The sequence below is a fragment of the Colobus angolensis genome, unplaced genomic scaffold (genome assembly GCF_000951035.1).
Source record: "Colobus angolensis palliatus isolate OR3802 unplaced genomic scaffold, Cang.pa_1.0 Scaffold45, whole genome shotgun sequence".
Taxonomy (NCBI): Eukaryota; Metazoa; Chordata; class Mammalia; order Primates; family Cercopithecidae; genus Colobus; species Colobus angolensis.
The window spans coordinates 698,484-722,036 of NW_012117932.1; the positions used below are offsets into that span (position 1 = coordinate 698,484).

A 23,553-nucleotide genomic window follows, 5' to 3' on the forward strand; every position below is an offset into this window, starting at 1 on the left:
CCTACGAGTTACATGAATTTGATTTTTCAAATTTAAAACAAAAACAAAAAACACAACTTCCAACACCGTTTTGTAGGGTTTTTTGTTCTGGTACATTTACAGCCTAATTATACTCTAATTAAACTTATAATCTAGTTTAATTACAGCCTAATTAAACTATGATATTAGAAATTAACTCATCAGAACTTCCAACTAGATCAAAAGCCTACTAAGATCTCATGACTAGATACATTAGCTAACAAAATACACCATGTGTCTTAGTTAATACAAAAGAATCCTTCGTTCAATAGCCTTGCGACAAATAGGACATTCACTCATGCGGTCTCCACAGAGCTGACAGGTTCCGTGACCACAGAGGAAAATCATATTCTTCAGACGATCCAGACACACAGGGCACATTGTCTGTAATGTGAGATAACCAAGTAATAAATTAGACACTTTATATTTGGAAAGTGACAGACTGTTATATATCTTTAATTTTCTTTAGTTGTTTTAGTCAAAAAGTATTTTGATAGTTTTTAAAAATTTTTTAACATTTTTAAATAGTTAAAATGTCATCCTTACAAAATAGAAATACTGGTTGTACTATCAGGATAGTATAAAAGGTACTACATAAGACTAAAAACTATTAATACATAAAACATGGCCAGGCATGGTTGTTCATGCCTGTAATCCCAGCTACTCAAGAGGCTGAGGCATGAGAATCACTTGAACCCAGGCAGCAGAGATTGCAGTCAAGATTGCGCCGCTGTGATAGAGGCAGGAGGCAGAGAAATTCTAGGCAGACAGGGGCGGGTCCCCAGTGAAACCCAACCTTTGAACTGAAAAGCCTGAAACCCACAGGCCAAAGTGAGAACTTCTATTCCTGTTTGCCCACTGTCTCCCAATTGGTTCTTTCTCTCTTTCTTTCTTTCTTTCTTTTCTTTCTTTCTCTCTCTCTGTCTCTCTCTCCCTCCCTCCCTCTCTCTCTCTCTCTCTCTCTTTCTTTCTTTCTTTCTTTTCTTTCTTTCTTTCTTTCTTTCTTTCTTTCTTTCTTTCTTTCTTTCTTTCTTCCCTCCCTCCCTCCCTCCCTCTCTCTCTCTCTCTTTCTTTCTTTCTTTTTTGAGACAGAATCTCACTCTGTTGCCAGGCTGGAGTGCAGTGGCACAATCTCAGCTCACTGAAACCTCTGCCTCCCGGGTTCAAGCGATTCTACTGCCTCAGCCTCCCGAGTAGCTGGGACTACAGGTGCATGCCACCACACTCAGTTAATTTTTTTTGTACTTTTAGTTGAGACGGGGTTTCACCATGTTGGTCAGGATGGTCTTGATCTGACCTCGTGATCTGCCTGTCTCAACCTCCCAAAGTGGTGGGATTACAGGCATAAGCCACCACGCCCAGCCCAATTAGTTCTTTCTAAATAATGTCTTTTTACCAATCAATTGTTGCCTTTTCCAAAACTACCCACAGCCCACCCTGCCCACTCCTCCCATGCTGTGTCTTTAAAGACTCCAGACTCAGGTGGTAGAGGGGACAGAGGCAATTTGACTTCAAAGGGATGACTGGACTTCGGAGGAGAGATGGCTTAACTTCAGGGACTTCAGGGGAAGATTACCTGCCTGTCCCACCTCCACTCCAGTTCCCCTCTCTGCTGAAAGCCATTTGCATCACTTAATAAAACTCTCTGCCTTCACTATCCTTCAAGTGTCCAGGTAACCTCATTCTTCTTGAACACTGGACAAGACCTCAAGACACACCAAGTGTGGGTACCCAAAATAAGGCTGTTAACACTGGCCCTTTGCCCTCACTGGCGGAGGGTAGCTACCCCACACGATGAGGCAAGAGGCCAACTGAGCTGATAACACACCACTGTCCGTGGAAGGCAGAACTCAGAGAGCACTCTAACACACACCCTCAGAGACTCTGGAGTCACAGGCACCCCCACCTGGGTGCCACCGCATGGATCCTGCAATTGCTCGTTCATGTGCTCCCTCCCGCAAGCAGCTGAGCACAGTGGCTAAGTAAACAGGGCACCTCTGTCGCAAGTCCGACAAAGGGGTTGAGAAAAATCCTGCATCAACTGCCCTCCAGCCTGGGTGACAGAGCAAGACTCTGTCTCAAAACAAACAAAAAAAAAAAAAACTAAATAAACCAAAACATAATAGGAAATGGATGAAAACAGCTCCATTCAGTCTAACTGAAATTCCCTGAATCTAGGTACTCAGCTGCTCTTGCATAAAAAGAAGGCTGTATCATGCAATACATAGTGCAGGGTGGGCAGCAGTGCTGAGAAGTAGCTGAGAACACTTGTCAGGCACTATGCTTAGATAGGATACAATCTCAGTCCTGGTATCACTCCCACTTGGAAAATGAGGAAACTAGGCTCAGCAGGATTGAAAAACCCTCCTCAAAGCAAGCCCTAGTGTGAACCAACTCAGGGCCCCAGAGTTCTTGCTCTTAGACAATGTGCTGCACTGTATTATTATCAATGCAGATTCCCCTGAATTAAAACAAATTAGCCTTACATATTAATAAATGTAAATTTCATGAATTTACAAGAATGTAGAAGTATGTCAGCTATATATGAAATTCACAAAACACATTTTACATTTATAAAATCATATTTGCCTTAATGTATCATAATACTTTCTGATTTATAGCTTTCCCAAATAACATGGAAATGAAATAACTAAAAAGAAATGACTAAAAAACTAGGCCTAAAGCCTATATGACATGTTGTTACCAACTGTTACCAACTTCGAGAATACCAGAGATCATTGTAAAAGGAATTGTAGCCTAAATTGTTAGACCGACTCCTCCAAAGCAAACTGTCTTAAAGTTTTGAGAAGCAAAGCTGTAGAAAATCCCATCTTTTTGGATTTTAAAAAGCCGGCCAGGCACGGCAGCTCACGCCTGTAATCCCAACACTTTGGGAGGCCGAGGTAAGAGGATTGCTTGAGTCCAGGAATTCCAGGAATTCAAGACCAACCTGGGCAACAGACATCATCTCTACAAAAAATCATAAATTAGCCAGGTGTGGCAGCACATGCCTGTCGTCCCAGCAACTTGGGAGGCTGAGGTAGGAGAACTGCTTGAGCCCAGGAGTTTCAGTATGCAGTGAGCCATAATTATGCCATTGCACTCAAGCCTGGGTGACAGAGTAAGATCCTGTCTCAAAAAAAAAAAAAAAAAGATTGATAATGTCATTAATATATTTCATGTCTATTAAATTTTCAAGAGGTATTTGTAATATTAGATAACTCTTACTTCCAAAAGTAGACACATCTGTGCAGCCTGTGTTAAGTTTACTTTGAGATTAGTATATCCTTAATACCAAGTTAAATTAAATTTTATCAGTTAAAGAAACACTGTGGTAATAGACTAGAGATTTAAATGAAGAGAGTTATTTGAATGTTTTCTGGTTTTTTGTTTGTTTGTTTGTTTTTAATAACCTTGAAGGGAGTCCCTATAAGAAATCCCATCATTCCTCAATAAAACTGTTTAAATACTTCAGTGATAAAATATGGTGATGAGGATAATTTAAGGAAGAATAAAGTTGGGTAGAATGCTAACCTTTGGATGTAATAGAGCTGAATTATTCTTTTAGGATCCATATAGGGTTCAATAAATGTCACTATTCATGTTAACAATTTTAACTCACAATTAGAATACAAAATGCTTTTTATAGAAGACATGTTCAAAAATCAGCTTATTCTGTAGATGTCTTATGGGAAAGTAATCAAGATGCTAGCAGCTTCAAATGTTTAAAAATGTTTTTATTTTACATTAGATGTATTAGATACATTAAATGTTTTATTTTATATTAGAACTAGCCAAATATGTTCCAAATTACATTAAGAACCTTTAAATTCATATTGATCTTTACTTATTCATTGTAATAACAAGTATTGCTAGATGCTGGATTTCAAAAGAAAAACTGGTCCAATCAGAGTTTTCATCTCTTCAGATGGGGGTTTAAATGCCTAATAAATTCAGACATTCCATTATTTCCCCCCAACCCCCACAAAGAGATGGTTTCTCACTCTGCCATCTGGACTGGAGTGTAGTGGCACTGTCATAGCTCATTTCAGCCTCAAACTCCTGGGCCCCAGTCATCCTCCTGCCTCAGTTTCCTGAGAAGCTGGGACTCCAGGCATGTGTCATCACAGCCCACTGATTTATTTTAAAAATTTTTGTAGAGACAGGGTCTTGTTATGTTGCTCAGGCTGATCTCAAACTCCTGGGCTCGAGTAATCCTCCCACCTCAGCATGCTGAGCAGCTGGGATTACAGGCACACATCACTGCAACTGACCAATTCTTAATTAGTTATCACAAGAGTCATTAGCTATCCTGGGCCACTAACTACTGACCATGTTATTTTCTTATAAATTCAGATAGAAAACACAGGAGTGATGATTCTAACAATTGAATGGCAATACTGATGTGATTGGCTAAATAAAGAACTGCTCAAGCCTGTGAATCAGATTTAGTAACTTGGTCAAATGGTAAGGTATGGCCAAAAAGAAAAAAGACTTGCTGTCTTACTTAACATAACAAACCTACAAGTTTTTGCTAATTTTTTTATCTTATTGTTGCTTTTATTAAATATTAGGTAGATATAAAAGAGTACATTTGTTGATACATATAAGATATAAAGAACAGCCAGGCACGGTGGCTCACGCCTGTAATCTCAGCACTTTGGGAGGGGAAGGTGGGTAGATCACTTGAGGCCAGGAGTTCAAGACCAGCCTGGACAACATGGCCTATCTCTAATAAAAACACAAAAGTTCGCTGAGGGTGGCGGTGTGCACCTGTAGTCCCAGCTACTTGGGAAGCTGAGGCATGAGAATCACTTGAATCTGAGAGGCAGAGGTTTCAGTGAGCCAAGATTGCACCACTGCATTCCAACCTGGGTGACAGAGTGAGACTCTAAGAAAAAAAAGAAAAAAAGATATAAAGAATAACATAATAAACACCCAGTTTAAATTATGGAATGTTACTCTTATTTTTGAAGCCCCTCTATAAATCCTCCCCAATCCTTTCCATGTATCCCTCACTGATGACTACTATGGTGAATTTTGCATTATCTTTCCCCTGCTTTTCTTTATGGTATATGTATGTACAGACACATTTTTCCTTTCTTTTTGAGACAGTCTCACTCTGTCACCCAGGCTGGAGTGCAGTGGTGCGATCACAGCTCACCACAGCCTCAATCGTTCAGGTTCAAGTGATCCTTCCACCTCAGCCTCCAAGTAGTTGGGAGGTCACCACACCCAGCTAATTTTTTTTATTATTATTTGTAGAGTTGAGGTCTCACTGTGTTGCCTAGGCTGCTCTTGAACTCCTGGGCTCAAGAAATCCTCCTACCTTGGCCTCCCAAAGTGCTGAGATTGCAGGCATGAACCACTGCGCCTGGACTATCTTCGACTTCTAATACCATCTGTATGGGTTTTTTCCAAGTTTATATTCCTAAACAATAACCTGTTCCATTTTATTAGATAATGACAAACTGTCTTCCAAAGTGTTTCTACTAATACATATTCCCACCAGCAGTGTATGAGTTATGGCTGCTACATATTCTGCCTAACACTTGATACTGACAGTCTTTAACATTTTCCTCAATCTAATAGTTATGAAAAAGAACTTCCTTGTGGTTTTAGTTTTCATTTCCTGATCACTAATGTGATTGGATCATTTTTTCATGTTCATTGGCTATTTGTGTGTTACCTGTTTTGGAAAGTGCCGATTAAACCCTCTAATCATTGCAAATATTCAAATAATACAAGTGATACACTAATATAAACCATACTTATTACAGAAACATTAGTAGTTTTACGGGAAAATATTCAGTGCCATTCATAGCGTCACTGTTTACATGAAATCATTATTACCTGCTCTTTAATGTCTTGTAACTGTTGCTGCAACTTTTGCACATCTGCATTGACATTGGTATTATCCTTGTCCTTTTGTAACACTGGAATATTCCCACTTGCTATAATGTAGATTTTAAAAGATTTTCAGTTATTATTGCTTTGACAGAATGACATTGTATTTATAAAATTATTAGTTTTGTTTATTAAAAACATAAAACTATTATTACAATCTTCTTTAAAAATTTTTCTCACTCTTGGACAACAGATACAGTAGTGACATTCTGTTATACTCTTCCATTTATGAACTCCAAAAAGAAATAGTTTGCACATTAATTTGTAATTATATTTAATTCAGCCAGAGCACAGTCCATACACAGACTTCGGGGTTTTCCAAGGCTCTACATGCTTCCTTTGGCAAGCTCACCAATACGTTCTATGCTTGTTTCCTCTGTTCCTGTACCATATGAACCAAGAAAGGAACCAGCAGAGTTTTGGCCAGCTTTGGCAGCAATAATTAAAATCTCTTAGATGATTTTTATGAGGACATACAAAAATCTAGTCTCCTTTCTTTATGACTAAACTTCCTTGTTATTACTGATTTGAGATGAGGAACTCAAGAAAGGCCATCATTCGTAGTATGGAAACATGAAGGGAAATCTTTGACTTCACTTTTCCTATTCTCTAGATTCTTGGGCTTTTATTCTAGCTAATCTGTCCCTGAGATTTTTATTCTGTTCTATTTGTGATAAAGACAAAAGTCTCATGCAGAAGTTGCTACACACTAATGCTCTTCCTCATCTACTCATAAAACATGTTCAGAGAATATGAAATCAAAGAAACCATTCAGCTAATATCTAGTGCAAAGAGAAAAAATACTTTGAAACAGCTGTACTGTTGAAAATGTTGAGGGTAAATCATTTACTTTTCATTTTTCCACCCTTTCACTGTTACATTTTTTGTTTGCCTATAGTTACTCTGCCCCAAATAATTACCATTCCATAAAAAACCTAAACGAAGTAAATAAACCTGTTGCATAATGGAAGCAGGTTAATACTTTCAGTAAACTGAAAAATAAATTGTAATATGGTGCCCCGCCCCTGGACAAAACACACTAAACTTCATCTTAAAATAGAGCACAAATTTTCTTTATGTAAGAACACAACAATATTCTTAATAGTATACATGTTTCTCAAAAGATTGATGTTACAGTTCTATAATCACAGAAAAATAGAATTTCAGGTTTCTTGTAATATAACAAGAGCACCAGAAAACAATACCTGCTCCACTATGGATCCAAGTCAGACATCTTAGGTTTTATAAGGCAGTAGTATATTACAAAAGAGAAGAGGTGTTCATGCAAGTCCCCAAAAAAAGCAAAATATGAAAATGCTTAAGACAATTGACTTACAGATATCATCAGTGGCATCTTCTGAACTTTTCCCTCCACAGCACATAATGAAAGGCACTCTTCGTTCAACTACTGCTCGACACTGCACACACTTTTTCATCAGGTTAGCACAGTCTGGAGAATGGTAACACAGACACTTCTTACAAGAGAGAACATTAATGAGGGTGTTGCCTTTCTCTGCTAATCTTTATGACTTAAACTTCACACTGAAATACATGTTATACAAGTTACATCAATATGCAATTCTACTTCCTTAAAATGTTATCAACCTAAGAATGAGTATTCTCCATCAGTAGCCTCCAGAATAGAGAGTCCATCATTATGAAAACAATGACATTTTCTAATACAGCTGAATAAACTGTGAAATTTGTTTTTTAAAGAAATAAGTGAAACAATAAATATTTCAAGATCTTAAGACTTGAGAATAAAGGAGAGAGATAATACTGACAAATGTCAACTAATACTAGAATTATAAGCTTGCTTACATGATAATTTTCTTTATATTTGTTTATTTTTATTTTACTTTAAGCTCTGGGATACATGTGCAGAACGTGCAGGTTTGTTACACAGGTACACATGTGCCATGGTGGTTTGCTGCACCTATCAATCCATAATCTAGGTTTTAGGTCCTGCAGGCATTAGCTATTTGTCCTAAATGCTCTCTCCCCCCGGCCCGCCACCCCGCCAATATGATAATTTTCTAAAAATATTTTCTATTGTAAATGGCTTTTCTCTAAAAGTACTAAAATACACTGAACAATTCTTTCCTTCTCTTATCAAATTGATGCAATGTAACAAGGAAATTGCTTACTGATTGCTTTTTTAATATAGCAGTTCAGGAAAAAAATTTAATTCTCATAAAAGATTATCTTTCTAATATTTGATTTGCAAAGGTTATAAACAGTATTTCAGAAGAATGCGTTCCCATTCCAATAAGAAATATCTAGACACAACTGTATGTTGTGAATTGTTAATACTACCTTTCATCTAAACTTGTTAATTAATTATAAAATGACACACAGCAATTCAACATATTCTTTCTCGTTAACATTTATTATGAAAATGTATTCCATATCTTAGCCTACATATCAAGTGTCTTGTCATTTCAAAAATGGGAAAAATAATGGAAACCATGGCAGAATATTCAGGCTATGGCAAACCACTAGATTTGAACAAAGCACAAAACCACTGATGTGGACAGAGTAGGGCCTACATTCCTAATAGTTTACTATGTACACTGATGGATGGAGAACCGTTAGTTACCAAGGCTGACCTCATGCCAAAACCTAAACATAAATGGGTCTGACGCTTGGTTATACAGGATGCACTAGGTAGGAGCTAACGCTAAGTGGAAATCTGGTTTGGGATTTGTCTTCAATTTGAAGGCAGATTTTTTTCTTAAACATAAGGACTAACTGACTAAATATATAATATATAAACACAATTATCTAAAATTAACTGTTAAGTTTAGTTATTGTATTGTTTCTATCTTTGCTTCTATCTTCTCTATTTGTATTGTTTCTATCTATATTGTTTCTAATCTTTCTTCAGCACCTCCAAAAGGGATGTAATCTCTCCTTCCTTTGGTGTGCCAAGGCACTTTCACCGCCTAACCTGACTGTGACGGCAGTACTGCACTAACTACGTTACCGTATACTCCTTGGGAAAGGAATATATTCTACCTCAGTTTCATCTCCTTTAGCAAATAAATGTTTAAGAGCATGTCTATAAAATAGAGAAAACCATCTACTTCTTAGGATTGTTCTGAAAATAAATGAGGAAATACTCAAAAAGAGATTAAAATGCCTGGTACAGAGTTAAGAGCTCAATAAAAGTTGGTTGTTACTCTTGTCATTAAATACATTTTAAAGCAAAGACTGTTTTTCCTCTTTCAGGGACGCTATCTAGAGGCACTCAGCATGATCCAGTTTTGACGCACCATCATAGGCTTTCCTACAACACAGCATTTAACAAAACTAGGCTGTCCCAAACCTTGGTATTGTTAACTTTATATCAAGAAGGTAGGGAAAGCACCAATGTCTGCATGTGGCGTGTGCCCAGGCAGACTTCAAGGGAGTCATATGCTGTGAGACCTAAAGTTCTTGTAAGGTTGTCTAAAATTTTAAAAACTGTCAGCACGGCCGATAGTGTTTCCATGACTGCTAAATGTACCCATGACAGATCAAGAATGCTTTCCTTTCAAAGAGCAGAATGTCATCGTGAAAATGTTGAAGGCACAAGCCCAGAGTCAGAAAGCTAAATTTAAAGCTGAAGCTTTTTAAATAAAAAAAAAAATTAATTTAATTTAAAAAAATTTTAAAAAGGAGCAAAGACCATGGCAAAAATTCTGGAAGCTCCTGGGGGGAAATATTATATTAAGGCTCTAGAATCTGTGTTATCAACTAATAATTATAATCATCTTTCAGGTCTCATGTAGGTATCACTTTGGTGAATGATAGATGTCAGCAAACTACACCTGAGGGCCAAATCTGACCTGTCATCTGCTTTTATAAAACCAGTTTCATTGAACACAGTCAGGCCCATTTATTTACATATTTTCCACGGTTGTTTTTGCACTACAGTGCAGAGTAGAGCAGTGGGAAAGAGTTGAGTGGTTACTACAGAAACCATGTGGCCTACAAAGCCAAAAGTATTTACTATTTCACCCTTTACAAAAAATGTCCGCCAACTTCTGGCCTATGAAAACTTAAGTAACCTGAGTCCTTTTTACTTAAGACAGAGAATTCTCTATGTGCCCTTTTGATAGTACTGGGTAATAGCCATTATACCACTCTTTTGTAAACAAAAACAGTCACTTTAGGCAAAATGTTACAAAAGAAAACCTTCACCCTTTCTTCAGTTGACCAGCTGCCTATTGCAATTTTTTTTTTTTAATTTTTTTTTTTTTTTTTTGAGACAGTCTCAGTCTGTTGCCCAGGCTGAGGACATGAGAATCGCTTGAATTGGGAAGGCAGAGGTTGCAGTGAGCTGAGATTGTGCCACTGCACTCCAGCCTGGGTGACAGAGCGAGACTCTGCCAAAAATAAAAAATAAAATAAAATAAAATCCTTCACTGACAAAATGAAGAAAAGCAAAGGGAAGAGAATATTTAACAGTGTATGAACTTGAAAAGAACAAGGGCAAAGGCCTTCAAGACAATATATTTAAAAGAAACTTTAAAAATATTTTAAATTTTAATACTATCCTCACAAAGAAAAGATTTCTAAAAGCTCTCCTGGCATAAAAGTTTACAGAAGGCCAGAAATTACAGCCCCAGAAACGGTTGCTGTTGATTCTTCTGCAGTGAGGAAAGTACACAGGAGAGGCAATACTAAGGTCAAGACAAATGAAGACACGCTAATTTTGTATGTGAACGCAGGCTAGAGTAAATGTTTTAATATTTATTTTTCAAAATAAATTTCTATTATGTGTGGAAAGAGACCCTTTTGTGCTAATACAACTGAAATAAAACACAGCATATTCAGTCTTCCCTAATGCTCAGACGCATGGAGGGAAACAGCTGACAATCTAGTATGGAGAAAGAAATAGGAGGTACTCGGGGCCCATCAACTTTTTTATGAGTTATCCAAAAGCAAAAGCAAAAAACCCCTCAAAACCATAATTTTGTTTCACTTTCTATTTTAATAATAATATTGAAGAACTCTGTATAGGCTACTTACTCTCACAAGCACACATGTGGCCGCAGGGTTGAAAAAGAACAGCTGCTTTCTTGTCAGAGCATACCACACATTCTTCGATCTATAGAAAAAGAGGTTACAGCACAGAGTGACCATCTATAGATAAATCTAGTAACGTTAACAAGTTTGATTATATCCAAATGTATTTCCTCCATAAGAAAACACTCTAGGCACAGAGAAATTTAACACACACTTTCCCCTCATCCTCTACTTTCCGGGTTATTCATTTTCACATCTTTATATACCCTAGCTTAACAGGCACTTATTTCTATTCTACCTTCATCTCCCTATCTGTCCTAAAATATAGAATAAAAAAAACTCCACTTCCTCTGAGAAAGCCTCTGGAGGCTTCAATATTTTTTCCCCCAAAAAACTACTTTTGAGGGGGAACTAAAAAAGACAATGAACAAATAAAGAAGTAAAATAAGAAATGACTAGGCAGGGTGCAGGGGTTCACGCCTGTAATCCCAGCACTTTGGGAGGCCGAGGCGGGCGGATCACAAGGTCAAGAGATTGAAACCATCCTGGCTAACACAGTGAAATCCCATCTCTACTAAAAATACAAAAAATTAGCCAGGCGTGGCAGCATGCACCTGTAGTCCCAGCTACTCCAGAGGCTGAGGCAGGAGAATGGCGTGAACCCAGGAGGCGGAGCTTGCAGTGAGGCGAGATCATGCCACTGCACTCCAGCCTGGGCGACAGAGTGAGACTCCATCTCAAAAAAAAAAAAAGAAATGACTGAAAGAAATGACTAAAAGAAGACAGATTTCTAATATTAATAAAAATCTAGCTAGACTAGCCAAATTGCTAAAATCCAAGAGGGATTTTTCTGTTTACCCACATTTAAGATACTCTACCTTAAAGTGCCCTTTTCCAGAACTTGGTCAGTTCCTATGCTGCCTGAAGCCCATGGCTTTGGGCTGTTCTTTCTCCCTGATCTCTAGAAAGACTTCCACAGCCTGTTCATCATCTCCCTCACTTTCACCTCCTCTTCATGTCCACTTAATCTGAGCTTGGACATTTAACTATTAATCACCTTGGCTCTGGCTTCCTGTATCCCTACCCCACAGCTCTTGGCCACTCATCTGTCTTTCACCTATTCTCCCTTCTAACACACAGTCACATTTAGCCATCTCTGGCGTCACTTAATATTACTGTTCAAAAATGGCAACTACTACTACTCACCTACAGCATCACCCAAACAACCAAATACATGCAGGCGTGCTCTCTCTCTTTCTCTCTACGGACTTTCCCAACTTACACCTCAGTATGTACACAGAATTTACGTAAGTATAGAAAAAGTCGAATGCAGTAAGACATGGTTGATCAAGACGCTGACATTCCTGGATTCAAAATCTACCTCCAACACCAACAAATTACCTAACATTGTTGGGCTACAACATTATTTACCTAAACAATAAAGAATAATCCGTCACAGGGTGATAAAGAGTAAATCTGATAGGTATAAAGTAGTTCAACGTGTAATATATAAAATCAGTGCCTAATACATAATAGTTATCTTCTCCTTTCTATATAATGTGTTGGTTTTTAAAATGGTTTCCATTGCATTTGTTTTTTTGTCTGAATTGTTTCTAAAGAGTTTAAAATAATATAGCAAACTGATCTAAAAACCTTATCTGTACCTATTCCCCTATTATAAGAAAAAAAATTGTAGTCATACCTTTTCCTCCTGAATTATTTCCTCAGGTTATACTTCCAGGAGTGGAGTTACTAAACCAAAGCATATTGTGTAATGTTTGTACATACAGCCGGGTTGGCCTCCTAGACTCCATTTTAGAGAGTGCTTGTTTGCCACTTTCCTTGCTAGCATTTTTTAAAACATATTTTTGCTATTTCAACAGAAATAGTTCATGTTAATTCAATTAATTTCTTTCTTTGTATTTCTCTAACAGAAAAGGATCCCATGCTTGTTTATACCACCCTCCAAATACTGTAATTTGTTTTTCTTCAATGAAGACGTTCATTATCCTTTAACCACTTGGGGTCACTATTTCTTCATAGTCAAAGGCTCTACAACCAACCTGGCAAATCTGTTGGGTGGGTATATCAATAGTTTTTCTACTTTTCTACAGATTTAAAACTTTTATATTTAAAAATCAAATTGCAAGCCCATTAATTCTCGAAATAACTATATTCAAAAGGTCTGAAAAAGAATGAAAGCGTATTCTTTCCCCTTTCCTCTCCTTCTCTGTTCCATCAACTATCCCTTGCGGACATCATTCTTAATTTTGTCTATGCACCTGAAAAGAACAGGGGCTTAAGAATCAAGAGACCTGCATTCAAGAACCAGCTGTCAGTATATTTCTTTGAGCCACAGCTTTTGTAAGAATAACTTCATAGCTAAGACTCTGCTTCTGACAACTTGAGGCTCTAAACTCCTACTCAGTTTATAACTCTCTTAAAGCACCTATAACACCCAATATGACAGAGTAGCTTATATATAAGTCATAGTTTACCAATAGATTACAAATCTTTAGCATGTAATTATTATATACATCTTTGTCTTGACTATAAAACAGGAGTTCAATACAGGTTCGTTGAAACAGGGCTTAATCTAACAAAAAGTTTCAAACACAATGGCAGAATACGCAGATCAATCTAAAAACAAAAGAATGGCTTAAATTTTTGTTCTTCTTTTATATTCTTTCCCAAACTATTACTTTGTAAGCAGGCACCTAAAGCAAATTATAAATGCCAAGTAGAATGATCCACATTAATTTATTAAGCAGGGTTAACACCTATTTAATACAAATTAAACGCCAACACAGTGTTTGGCACACAGTAAGTGCTATTAGTTCACCCTTCTCAGCTTTATGAATTGATCAAGCAGCTACATACATACAAGCACTCCAGTATCTCCTATCAAAAATAACTTCATTGTGCTTTTTCCTGTGCCAAAAATTCTATGAAAGATACATTAATTTGGATCATAAAAACCACCCAGGCTTAGAAGGTTGAAAATAGAAGAAGCACTGGCAAGGTAACACCTTTTAAGTCACTGCCAGCTAATTCATTATGAGAATTACTAACAGCTCCTTTCTTATTAATGATGGTTAATGAATAGCTTAAGAAAAAATAAATAGCAAGACAGAAATAAAGATTATAAAAAGAAGGGAATGGAAAAAGAAATATAAACTCCATGAGTTTTTACTTCAAAACCAACATACTCTTTGGTTTAAACTATTTACCGCAAGAGAAACATTTGTAAGAAACTCAAATTTCACTTTATATGCAACACACACACACATTTGAGTATTGAAAAACTAAAAAATAAATTATTTCAGTAAAGCAAAATTAGTAATATGGTACAGTTATAATAAAGCACTAAGTTACATGGAAAACAATAAAACTCAGAAAAGAACTATACTTCCCAAAAAGCAAAAGGAGTCAAGAGAGAGAAAAAGTTCAGAGCAGATATAGATTTTGGCCATCACTAATTACAGGGAGACAAGACTTTTTTTGCCTTCAGATGGGACATAATGAAAAGTGTGTGGCATCAACTGTGAAGCTTTCTTGCCAAAAATGTTAAGCAGACCCCGATCAAACTATTACATCTAACTTCCAGCTTACAGGAAACACAGAAGACAGCAAGTTAAACAACAACTTGATAAAACAATCAAATCTAGAATGTGTGACATTCTAACAAACAAATGAATTAAGTATTTTACAAACACGAATGCAAAACAGTTTGTGTACTTCAAAAAAAGTGCAACATACAAGTAACTACAATCCAAAGTAGAATTAAATCTATCCTTAGGTTACAGGGAGCTTTGAAAGCAAAATGGTAGATAATTTTAATTTTACCATACTTTAGATATAATGAAGGAAACAATTAACAGCTAAAAAATTTGACAGTAAAAATGGTGTATCAATAAACTCAGATAATAATTAACTTAGCAAATCAGTACATTAATAAGCAAGACTATAAACCAGCAATAAATTAAGAAATTCTGATCTCCTGATAAATACAGAAATTATGTATTCCTATATTTAAATCATTGTTTGGAAGAGCAAAATTACACAGATGCATGACGTCATTTAATCTTATTATTAATTCTAGTCTCAAAGAACTGCATAAAATGACAAAATACTATATTAAATATATCTTACCTTTGTCCTGGATTGAACCTGTTCTTTACAGATGAGGCATTTCTTGACTCGTGGAGAACATAAAGAACAGGTAGCAATATGTCCACATGGGCCAAAAAGAGTATCTCTCTTCATATCTGAGCACACCATACACTCTTCTAAGGTTTCAGAATCATTACTAATCATAGAAGGACTCCGAGAACCCACTTGACCACTAATAAAAGAAAGTATTTCAAATCAAGCCTATCTTATTACAAATTCACTAATTAAAATGTTTAAAAATATACCTAGAGCATCATTAGTATACATAAAAAGTCATATTAAAGAATTAAGCTTTAACATCTATATGTGAAACACTAAATTTTTGTGTTTATATACATCTCTGCATCTTTAGGTACTTCTAACACAATTCAAACTTCAAACTAAACATTCACTCACCCAATGGAAAAGGATGAATCTTCTAACAATGAAATAAAAAACAGCAATAAAAAAAAAACTTAGCATAAACAAAATGTTGCTCAGAACCTGTTGTATCTATATAGAACCAGCAGAGGAAGGCATAGGAATAAAACAAAAATCCTCACTAGCCCCTATGTTATTTATCCTAACTAAAAATGGAACAAAGTGTCATCAGAGTCCACAACAGATAGGGCACTTTGGAAAACATAACACTTCAGCTGCTGTTTTGACATTTTAAGTGTATCCTTAAGGCATATAAAATTATATTACAGAAAAACAGAATGCATCTGTAAACACAGATACAAGGCACAGAAATACATATGACCACCTACAGCTACAGAAAAGGGATGTCCTGTTTCTACCACAATCTTCAGAAACTCATGAACACATACACACACGTACACAAAGAGGGTCCATCTTAGACCCCATTGTTTAAAAGTTAATACTGCAGTAATTATAGTGCCTTGTATCTTTATATTTATAGATACATTCTCTTTTTTTGTTTTGTTTTGAGATGGAATTTTGCTCTTGTTGTGCAGGTTGGAGTGCAGTGGTGTGATCTTGTGTCACTGCAATCTCCGCCTCCCGGTTCAAGCAATTCTCCTGCCTCAGCATCCCAAGTAGCTGGGATTACAGGCGTGCGCCCAGCTAATTTTTTTTTTTTTTTTTTTTGAGACGGAGTCTCGCTCTGTCGCCCAGGCTGGAGCACAGTGGCCGGATCTCAGCTCACTGCAAGCTCCGCCTCCTGGGTTTACGCCATTCTCCTGCCTCAGCCTCCCGAGTAGCTGGGACTACAGGCGCCCGCCACCGCGCCTGGCTAGGTTTTTTGTATTTTTAGTAGAGACGGGGTTTCACCGTGTTAGCCAGGATGGTCTCGATCTCCTGACCTCGGCCTCCCAAAGTGCTGGGATTACAGGCTTGAGCCACCGCGCCCGGCCGCAGCTAATTTTTGTATTTTTAGTAGAAACAGGGTTTCACCATGTTAGCCAGGCTGGTCTCGAACTCCTGACCTCAATCCACCTGCCTCAGCCTCCCAAAGTGCTGAGATTACAAGTGTGAGCCTCCGCACCTGGCTGATACATGCTCTTTTTGTAATAGAATTTAATGTTCCTTAAGAACACACTTAAAGAAATGTATATACCTCAGTATATTAATTTCCTCTATAACACAGTTCTATGCACAGATTCCAAAGAGATAATATTTCATCACTACACATAAATTATAAGAGAGGCAAGGAACACTAAGGTTAAGGAACAGCTACTGAAATTTCAGTGACAAGAACCAGGTATAAAGGGCAACAACAGTTGCACAGCACTGTTCAGATTAAAAAAAGCAATGAGATGTGTACCTTTTTGTACAGCCATAAAATCTCATAAGGAAATCAGTTATGTCATAAATAATAATTAAAATCACTGACATATCTTTCAGAAAAAGAGACAAATGTGAAATGATCATCTTTAGAGAAAACTCCACCAGGAATTGGTGCATTCATTTATTAATTCTGTCAATTCTCCATTGATACTTACTGAGTGCACCTGTCAGGCACTGAGCAGGGTGCTAAGATTTATTACAGAGTTTGTGTGAGATACCTGTTCACGGAGTGCAAGTTGCCTCTCTTAGGAAGATTCTATTTAAATTTTAAACACAAAGCCAGGCACAGTGGCACATGCATAAAGTCCCAGCTACTAAGGATGAAGTAAAAGGATCGCTTGAGCCCAGGAGTTTAAGTCCAACCTGGGCAACACAGCGAGACCTATTTTTAAGAAATAATAATAATAAAATAAAAAATAAATACAATTTAAAATACATATAACATTAATAACAGCAATTTTACTAGAAGACTTTTTCTTATAAATCCCTCTAACACATGGGAGTACTAGAAGATCAGACAAGTTTAGTTTCTCTGAACTTATTAAGCATAGAGCATTGCACTTAATAATGTGGGGAATATGGCATAAAATAAGAGATAAGCTGCCTGCAGAAAAATTTTCAATGAAGAAAAATTTCAGGGAAGAAAGGGTCAACAAAAAGACACAGGAAGAGCAAAGATAAAGACATTTTTAAGTAGCCACGTCCTCCATTATGAAACCACATGATATTTTCTGTACAGAATATTAAGTTTAATGATAATAAATTACACAAACCTGACTTTTTCCTTATGACACTTTGCCAGTGCTTTGCAGAGATTCGGATCAGGACAGAGATCAAGTGGCGACTGACCCTTCTTATTTCGAATGCTCAGGTCAGCGCCATTGGCTGCCAAGAAACAGGCAATAGATGCTGCACTCTTCTTCTCTGCCCCCTGGGTACCAAGTCCCATTATTAACTGCAATAAAATAAAAAGAGTCATGATTTTCCCTCTAGGAATCTGCCATCAATTCTTGCCATCATATATATGTATGTGTGTGTGTTGGACACTTACAATTTCCAGTCCTAATGTTCCCTCCCCACTGCTCTACCCCGGTTTTCTCAAGCATATACACAAGTATGCTTTCTCCAGTTGTAGAGGTGGACCTACATTCTCCAGCTGCAGGGGTGGACCAAAAATGGCCCAAACCAGTCAGATATCACTACCTTACCTGTATGGCTAGTACAGGGATGGACAAATAACCCAAATCAAGTCAATTAAGCCCAACAGAACTCAAAAGTGGGACTTCCGATTGAGATACTAATTAATTTGGCTCTGGAGCAGTTAGCAACCAACTTGAAACAACGACAGGAGAGAAAACTGAGAAAAGAACCAATGACTAGGAACTGAGCCAAGATATGGAGAATGAGACAAATTAGATTCTGATTATTATCTGAGATTCTTCTCATCATCTTATGTGAAAATGGTAGCAATAATTGTTAACATTTATTGAATGTCTAAAATGGATCAAGTATTATTTTACACACTTTCCATGATCTTTACAACAATCTTATCGAGGTAAGTGCTCTCCTCTTCCCATTTTAAAATGAGAAAAAAAGAGGCACACAGAGCTAAGAGAATTTACCCATGGTCATAAATAAGGCAGAGGTCTCAAACACTTTGGTCTCAGAACCTTTTTACCCTCTTAAAAATGATTTTAAAATTCATATGGAAATGTGAAGGACTTAGAATAGTCAAATTAACTTCAAAAAAACATGAAAACTGGAGGACTTACACTACCTGACTTCAACACGTATTATGTAGACAGTAATCAAGACTGGGGGTTGGCATCAAATAGCTAAAAACATAGACCAATAGAACAGAATACATGATCCAGAAAGAGACCCTCACATAAACAATTAACTGCATTTTGGATAAAAGTATACTGGCAATTCAGTAGAAAAAGAAAGTCTTTTCGGCCAGGTGTGGTGGCTCATGCCTATAATCCCTTGACTTGGGGAGACTGTAGCAGGCAGATCACGAGGTCAGGAGTTCGAGACCAGTCTGGTCAACATAGTGAAACCCCGTCTCTACTAAAAATACAAAAAATCAGTGGGGTGTGGTGGTGTGCACCTGTAATGCCAGCTACTTGGGAGGCTGAGGCAGGAGAATCGCGTGAACCCAGGAGGCGGAGGTTGCAGTGTCCCAAGATCACACCATTGCACTCCAGCCCGGGCAACAGTGCGAGACTCTGTCTCAAAAAAAAAAAAAAAAAGAAAAGAAAAGAAACAGAAAGTCTTTTCAACTAATGGTACTGGAACAACTGGATATCCACAAGTAAATGAACCTGGATCCATACGTCACACGATATATAAAAATTAACTCAAAAAGAATCATAGACCTAAACATAAGAGCTAAAACTTTATAAACTTCTAGTACAAAACATAAAACCTCAGTGATCTTGGGTTTGGCAAAGATGTCTCAGACAGAACACAAAAAAAAACATAAATGATGAAAGAAAAACTTGATAAATTAGGCTTCTTCAAAATTAAAAAATTTGACTCTTCCAAATCACTATTAGAAGAATGAAAAGGGCTGGGCGTGGTGGCTCACGCCTGTAATCCCAGCACTTCGGGAGGCAGAGGCAGGCGGATCACGAGGTCAGGAGATCGAGACCATCCTGGCTAACAAGGCAAAACTCCGTCTCTACTAAAAAGAATACAAAAAATTAGCCAGGCATGGTGGCAGGCGCCTGTTAGTCCCAGCTACTCGGGAGGCTGAGGCAGGAGAATCACCTGAACCCAGAATGTGGAGGTTGCAGTGAACCGAGATCATCACTGCACTCTAGCCTGAGTGACACAGCGCGACTCTGTCTCAAAAAATAAAAAATAAAAAAAGAATGAAAAGACAAACCTCCTACCAACTAAGAGAAAATATGTGCACTCACATATAAAGAATTTGTATTCCGATTACATAAAGAGCTCTCAAACCTCAGTAATAAGAAAACAACCAGCACAACAAAATAATGAACAAAAGATTTGAGCAGGCACTTCGTAAAATACATGTGGTGACAGGCAAATAAAAAGATGCTCAATATCAATGGTCATTAGGGAAATGCAAATTAAAAACTACAGTAAGATACCACCACGTATCTATTTATGAATGGTTGATGTCGAAAAGAACTGAACAGCCAGGCGCGGTGGCTCAGGCCTGTAATCCCAGCACGTTGGGAGACCAAGGCGGGTGGATCACCTGAGGTCAGGAGTTCAAGACCAGCCTGACCAACATGGTGAAACCCCGTCTCTACTAAAAATACAAAAATTAGCTGGACGTGGTGGCAGGCTCCTGTAATCCCAGCTACTTGAGAGGCTGAGGCAAGAGAATCGCTTAAACCCGGGAGGTTGTGATGAGCAGAGATGAAGCCATTGCACTCCAGCCTGGGCGACATAGAGTCCATAACAACAACAACAACAACAACAGAACTGAACAACTTTTGGTAAAAATGTGGAGCAATAAGATAGTACTGACTAGAGTACTAAGTTCATAAACTAAGTTTCTAAGTACATAGCTCTGATAAAATATTTTATCCAATACAGATTAGATTACCAGTAAATATAAGATCTTGCATAAAAATGTTCTTCCACTGGTACTGAATGAAAGATGATCTTTACTCACTGTGTTTTTGGATGGCTCCCAGGCAGCATCCACCTTCCCCACATCTTGCATATCTTGGAGCTGACGTAGCTGAGACAAAGTGTGATGCCTTAGAGCTTCATGCAAAGGAGTATCCCCATCCTTATCCTGAATATCCAGCTTGGCACCTGCCCGGACCAAAAGCTAAAAGAGAAAGATGTTTCATATTGGTAACATGTCCACGTACATAAGAAACTTCAACATATCTAAAGTAACGGTGAGAGCACCCTGGACCTACTGAAGAAGTTACCACTAAAGCTAATCATTTTTATGCTTTTGCCTTCTACTCTTCTCGAACCCTGTGGCTCCTTACAAAGACTGATGTGTTCTGGTTATTTAAATATATTGAATTAGAGAAAATAAAAATATATGAGAATCGGTATGTTGCTTAATTCATCTACTCTAAGATGATGATAATGGGCGGATATTTAGGACTTTATTTCTCTTTTTAACTTTAGATGTATGACTTGAGATATGTTAAGCACTTCCACCAGGACCAAATCATAATGTTCAAAATTCTTTTATTATGTACACAAACAAGCAACTGTTATTATTGATTCTATTTCTTTTGGTCAATTTTCTCCAAATGTATGGTCATGAGGAAAGCCATGGAGGATAACAAGAGGAATTTCAAATAACAATAAATGTGAACAGTGTTTGCTAAACTACAACCCCTTAAATAAAAATGCATAGTTGACATTTCAAAAGATTACTTTAGCAGTAAATAGAAGTTTATTAAAACTTTGCTTACGGTGCTTTCCCAATTTCCCTAATCCTTTCTAGGATACTTATTGAAGAGCTTTAGAAAAGCACCATCTATATATAGAAACCAGTCTTAAGCATATAGTCTTATGTGTCTTGGCAAATCACATTGCATTCACATTTACCTACATCTAACTATGCCATTTTGAGACATGTAACACTGTATCATTCCAATTTTCAGGAAGTTCTAAGAATCTGTATGGTTAAAATGTAATTGTAAGCTAAAATGTATGTCAATACTTTACCCTAACAATTTGGGTATGCTGTCGTTCAACAGCAAGGTGCAGGGCAGTTTGTTGGTTCACATTCTGGATATCCAGGTTTGCATTACCCTGAACGAGAAGAACAAATTTTAAATGGTTAAAGTAAACATGAAAACAGTAAAGAACATGAAAAACTAACTACTTATAAGGAATACATAACACCGAACACTGCTGGCTACTTTCTCCTTCAGCTGTTGCAAGGTTATTCTCATATGGTAACAGTTGCTGTTAAAGTAGAAAAATGGATGGGGCAACTAACTTTCTGAAGTAAAACAGCAAGTTTTAAAAATATCTTTATTATGCTAATTCCATCTAAGAATAGTTAAAAAGGACAAAGCACAGTAGAGTTCAAAGACAGATCTCTTTCAATCTCCACTATAAAGTAATGGAAATAATCAACTCCTTAGAACTGTATATATTTCCTGAAAAGTTGTATATTTAATGAGTCTGCATACTGGATTTAGATTTACTTTAATGACCTAATAAGTTCACTTCCCCTTGCTGCATATTTGAGCTCTTCCTCAATCTGTGAAAAGAAATTTTGCTTTAGGTGAGAAGGCAATGCTTAATTTGTACATAAAATTATGCATTAAAGTAAGCAGAAAGTCCTACCCCAGATCCTAGGGCAGCCAAAGAATCATATGAGAAAAGCTGAACCCTGATGAAGAAAGAGACTGAGGCACAAAATAAGTGCACCTCGGAGTCAGGGGACCTAGGTCAAAGCTCCATCATCTATTTCCTCAGCTTCAAAATGGTGACAGTTAAAACCTATTTCACAGGGTTAATGTGAAGATTAAGAAAAATAACATATAAAAAATGCCTAGCAAATGTCTAGCATAATTTTAAGTTTTTAAAAAATGAGATTAACAAAAGAGCTGAAGATTCAAAAGATAAACTTTGATCATTTCGTTTGGGTCTTAGAACCACGCATGTCCTCTGGTTACAACTCTGATACTAGGGAGGGTATATGGAACTGAAACTTTGGTAACGTTATATTATATTCTTCAAGATGGGAATTTCTCATTTGTTTTTATTACGTTTCTTTGATGTGTGGTCAGAGGGCACCTGATCTCAGCTTCTTTTCTTCTTTTTTGAGATAGGGTCTCACTCTGTCACCCAGGCTGTAGTGCAGTGGCACACAGCTCACTGCAGCCTCAAACTCCTGAGCTTAAGGAATACTCCCGCCTTAGCCTCCCGAGTGTCAGCTTTATTTTTTATCATGTCTTTTTCTCATATAAATGTAAACAATGGGGATTTTCTTTAAGTTTCCTGAGCTTTTCCAGCATTGACATTTCACTAAATAGTATTCATTGCATGGGTGCACCACAATTTGCACAATTTGTTTATCCAGGCACTAGCTTAATTAACATTTGGCTTCGCTTCCAGTATGGGGCTAATAATACCTGCTGCAAACATTCAGTACAAGTATTTGCTTAGAAAGGTGTCCTACGTTCTCTTGGGTACATACCTAGAAGTGGGATAGCTAAGTCACATGGTAAATTTATGTCAAACTTTGTAAGAAACCACCAATTTGTTTTTCAAAGTGCCTGCTTTAAAAAAACACCAGCAATATATAAGAATTCTAACTGTTCCACATCCTAACCAATACTTGGTTTTATTGGTCTTTTAATTTTAGTCATTCTGGTGGGCAATTGGTAGTATCTGGTTGTGGTTATTTCTATTTTGTTAATCACTAATGACACTTTCACTTGCCTATTTGCTAACTGTATATCTCCTTTAGTAAAGTGGATGTTTAAATCTTTTGACCATTTTTATAGAGTTATTTGTCCTTTTATTTATTTTTTTTTTGGAGACGGTGTCTCACTCCCTCTTCACCCAGGCTGGAATGCAGTGGCATGAAGCCTCAACCTCCCAGGCTCAAGTGATCTTCCATCTCAGCCTCCCAAGTACCTGGGACACAGGCACATGTCACCACACCCAGCTAATTAAAATATATAT

At 37.2% G+C, this 23,553-nt stretch overlaps 1 protein-coding gene and 1 pseudogene across 1 annotated transcript in view; one reads left to right on the forward strand and one right to left on the reverse strand.

Annotated features, from left to right (window-relative positions):
- Positions 1-202: 202 nt before the first annotated feature.
- The window catches only part of MIB1 (mindbomb E3 ubiquitin protein ligase 1), a 144,590-nt gene continuing 121,239 nt past the window's right edge, over positions 203-23,553 (reverse strand). Inside the window, exons 14-21 of the mRNA XM_011957771.1 lie at positions 21,577-21,663; positions 20,552-20,713; positions 17,673-17,854; positions 15,091-15,283; positions 10,942-11,020; positions 7,262-7,375; positions 5,872-5,972; positions 203-402 (exon numbers count right to left, since the gene is read on the reverse strand). Of these exons, the coding sequence (XP_011813161.1) occupies positions 262-402; positions 5,872-5,972; positions 7,262-7,375; positions 10,942-11,020; positions 15,091-15,283; positions 17,673-17,854; positions 20,552-20,713; positions 21,577-21,663 (1,059 nt within the window). The 3' untranslated portion in view covers positions 203-261. The remainder of the gene's footprint in view (positions 403-5,871; positions 5,973-7,261; positions 7,376-10,941; positions 11,021-15,090; positions 15,284-17,672; positions 17,855-20,551; positions 20,714-21,576; positions 21,664-23,553) is intronic.
- LOC105523086 lies at positions 8,506-9,543 on the forward strand (annotated as a pseudogene).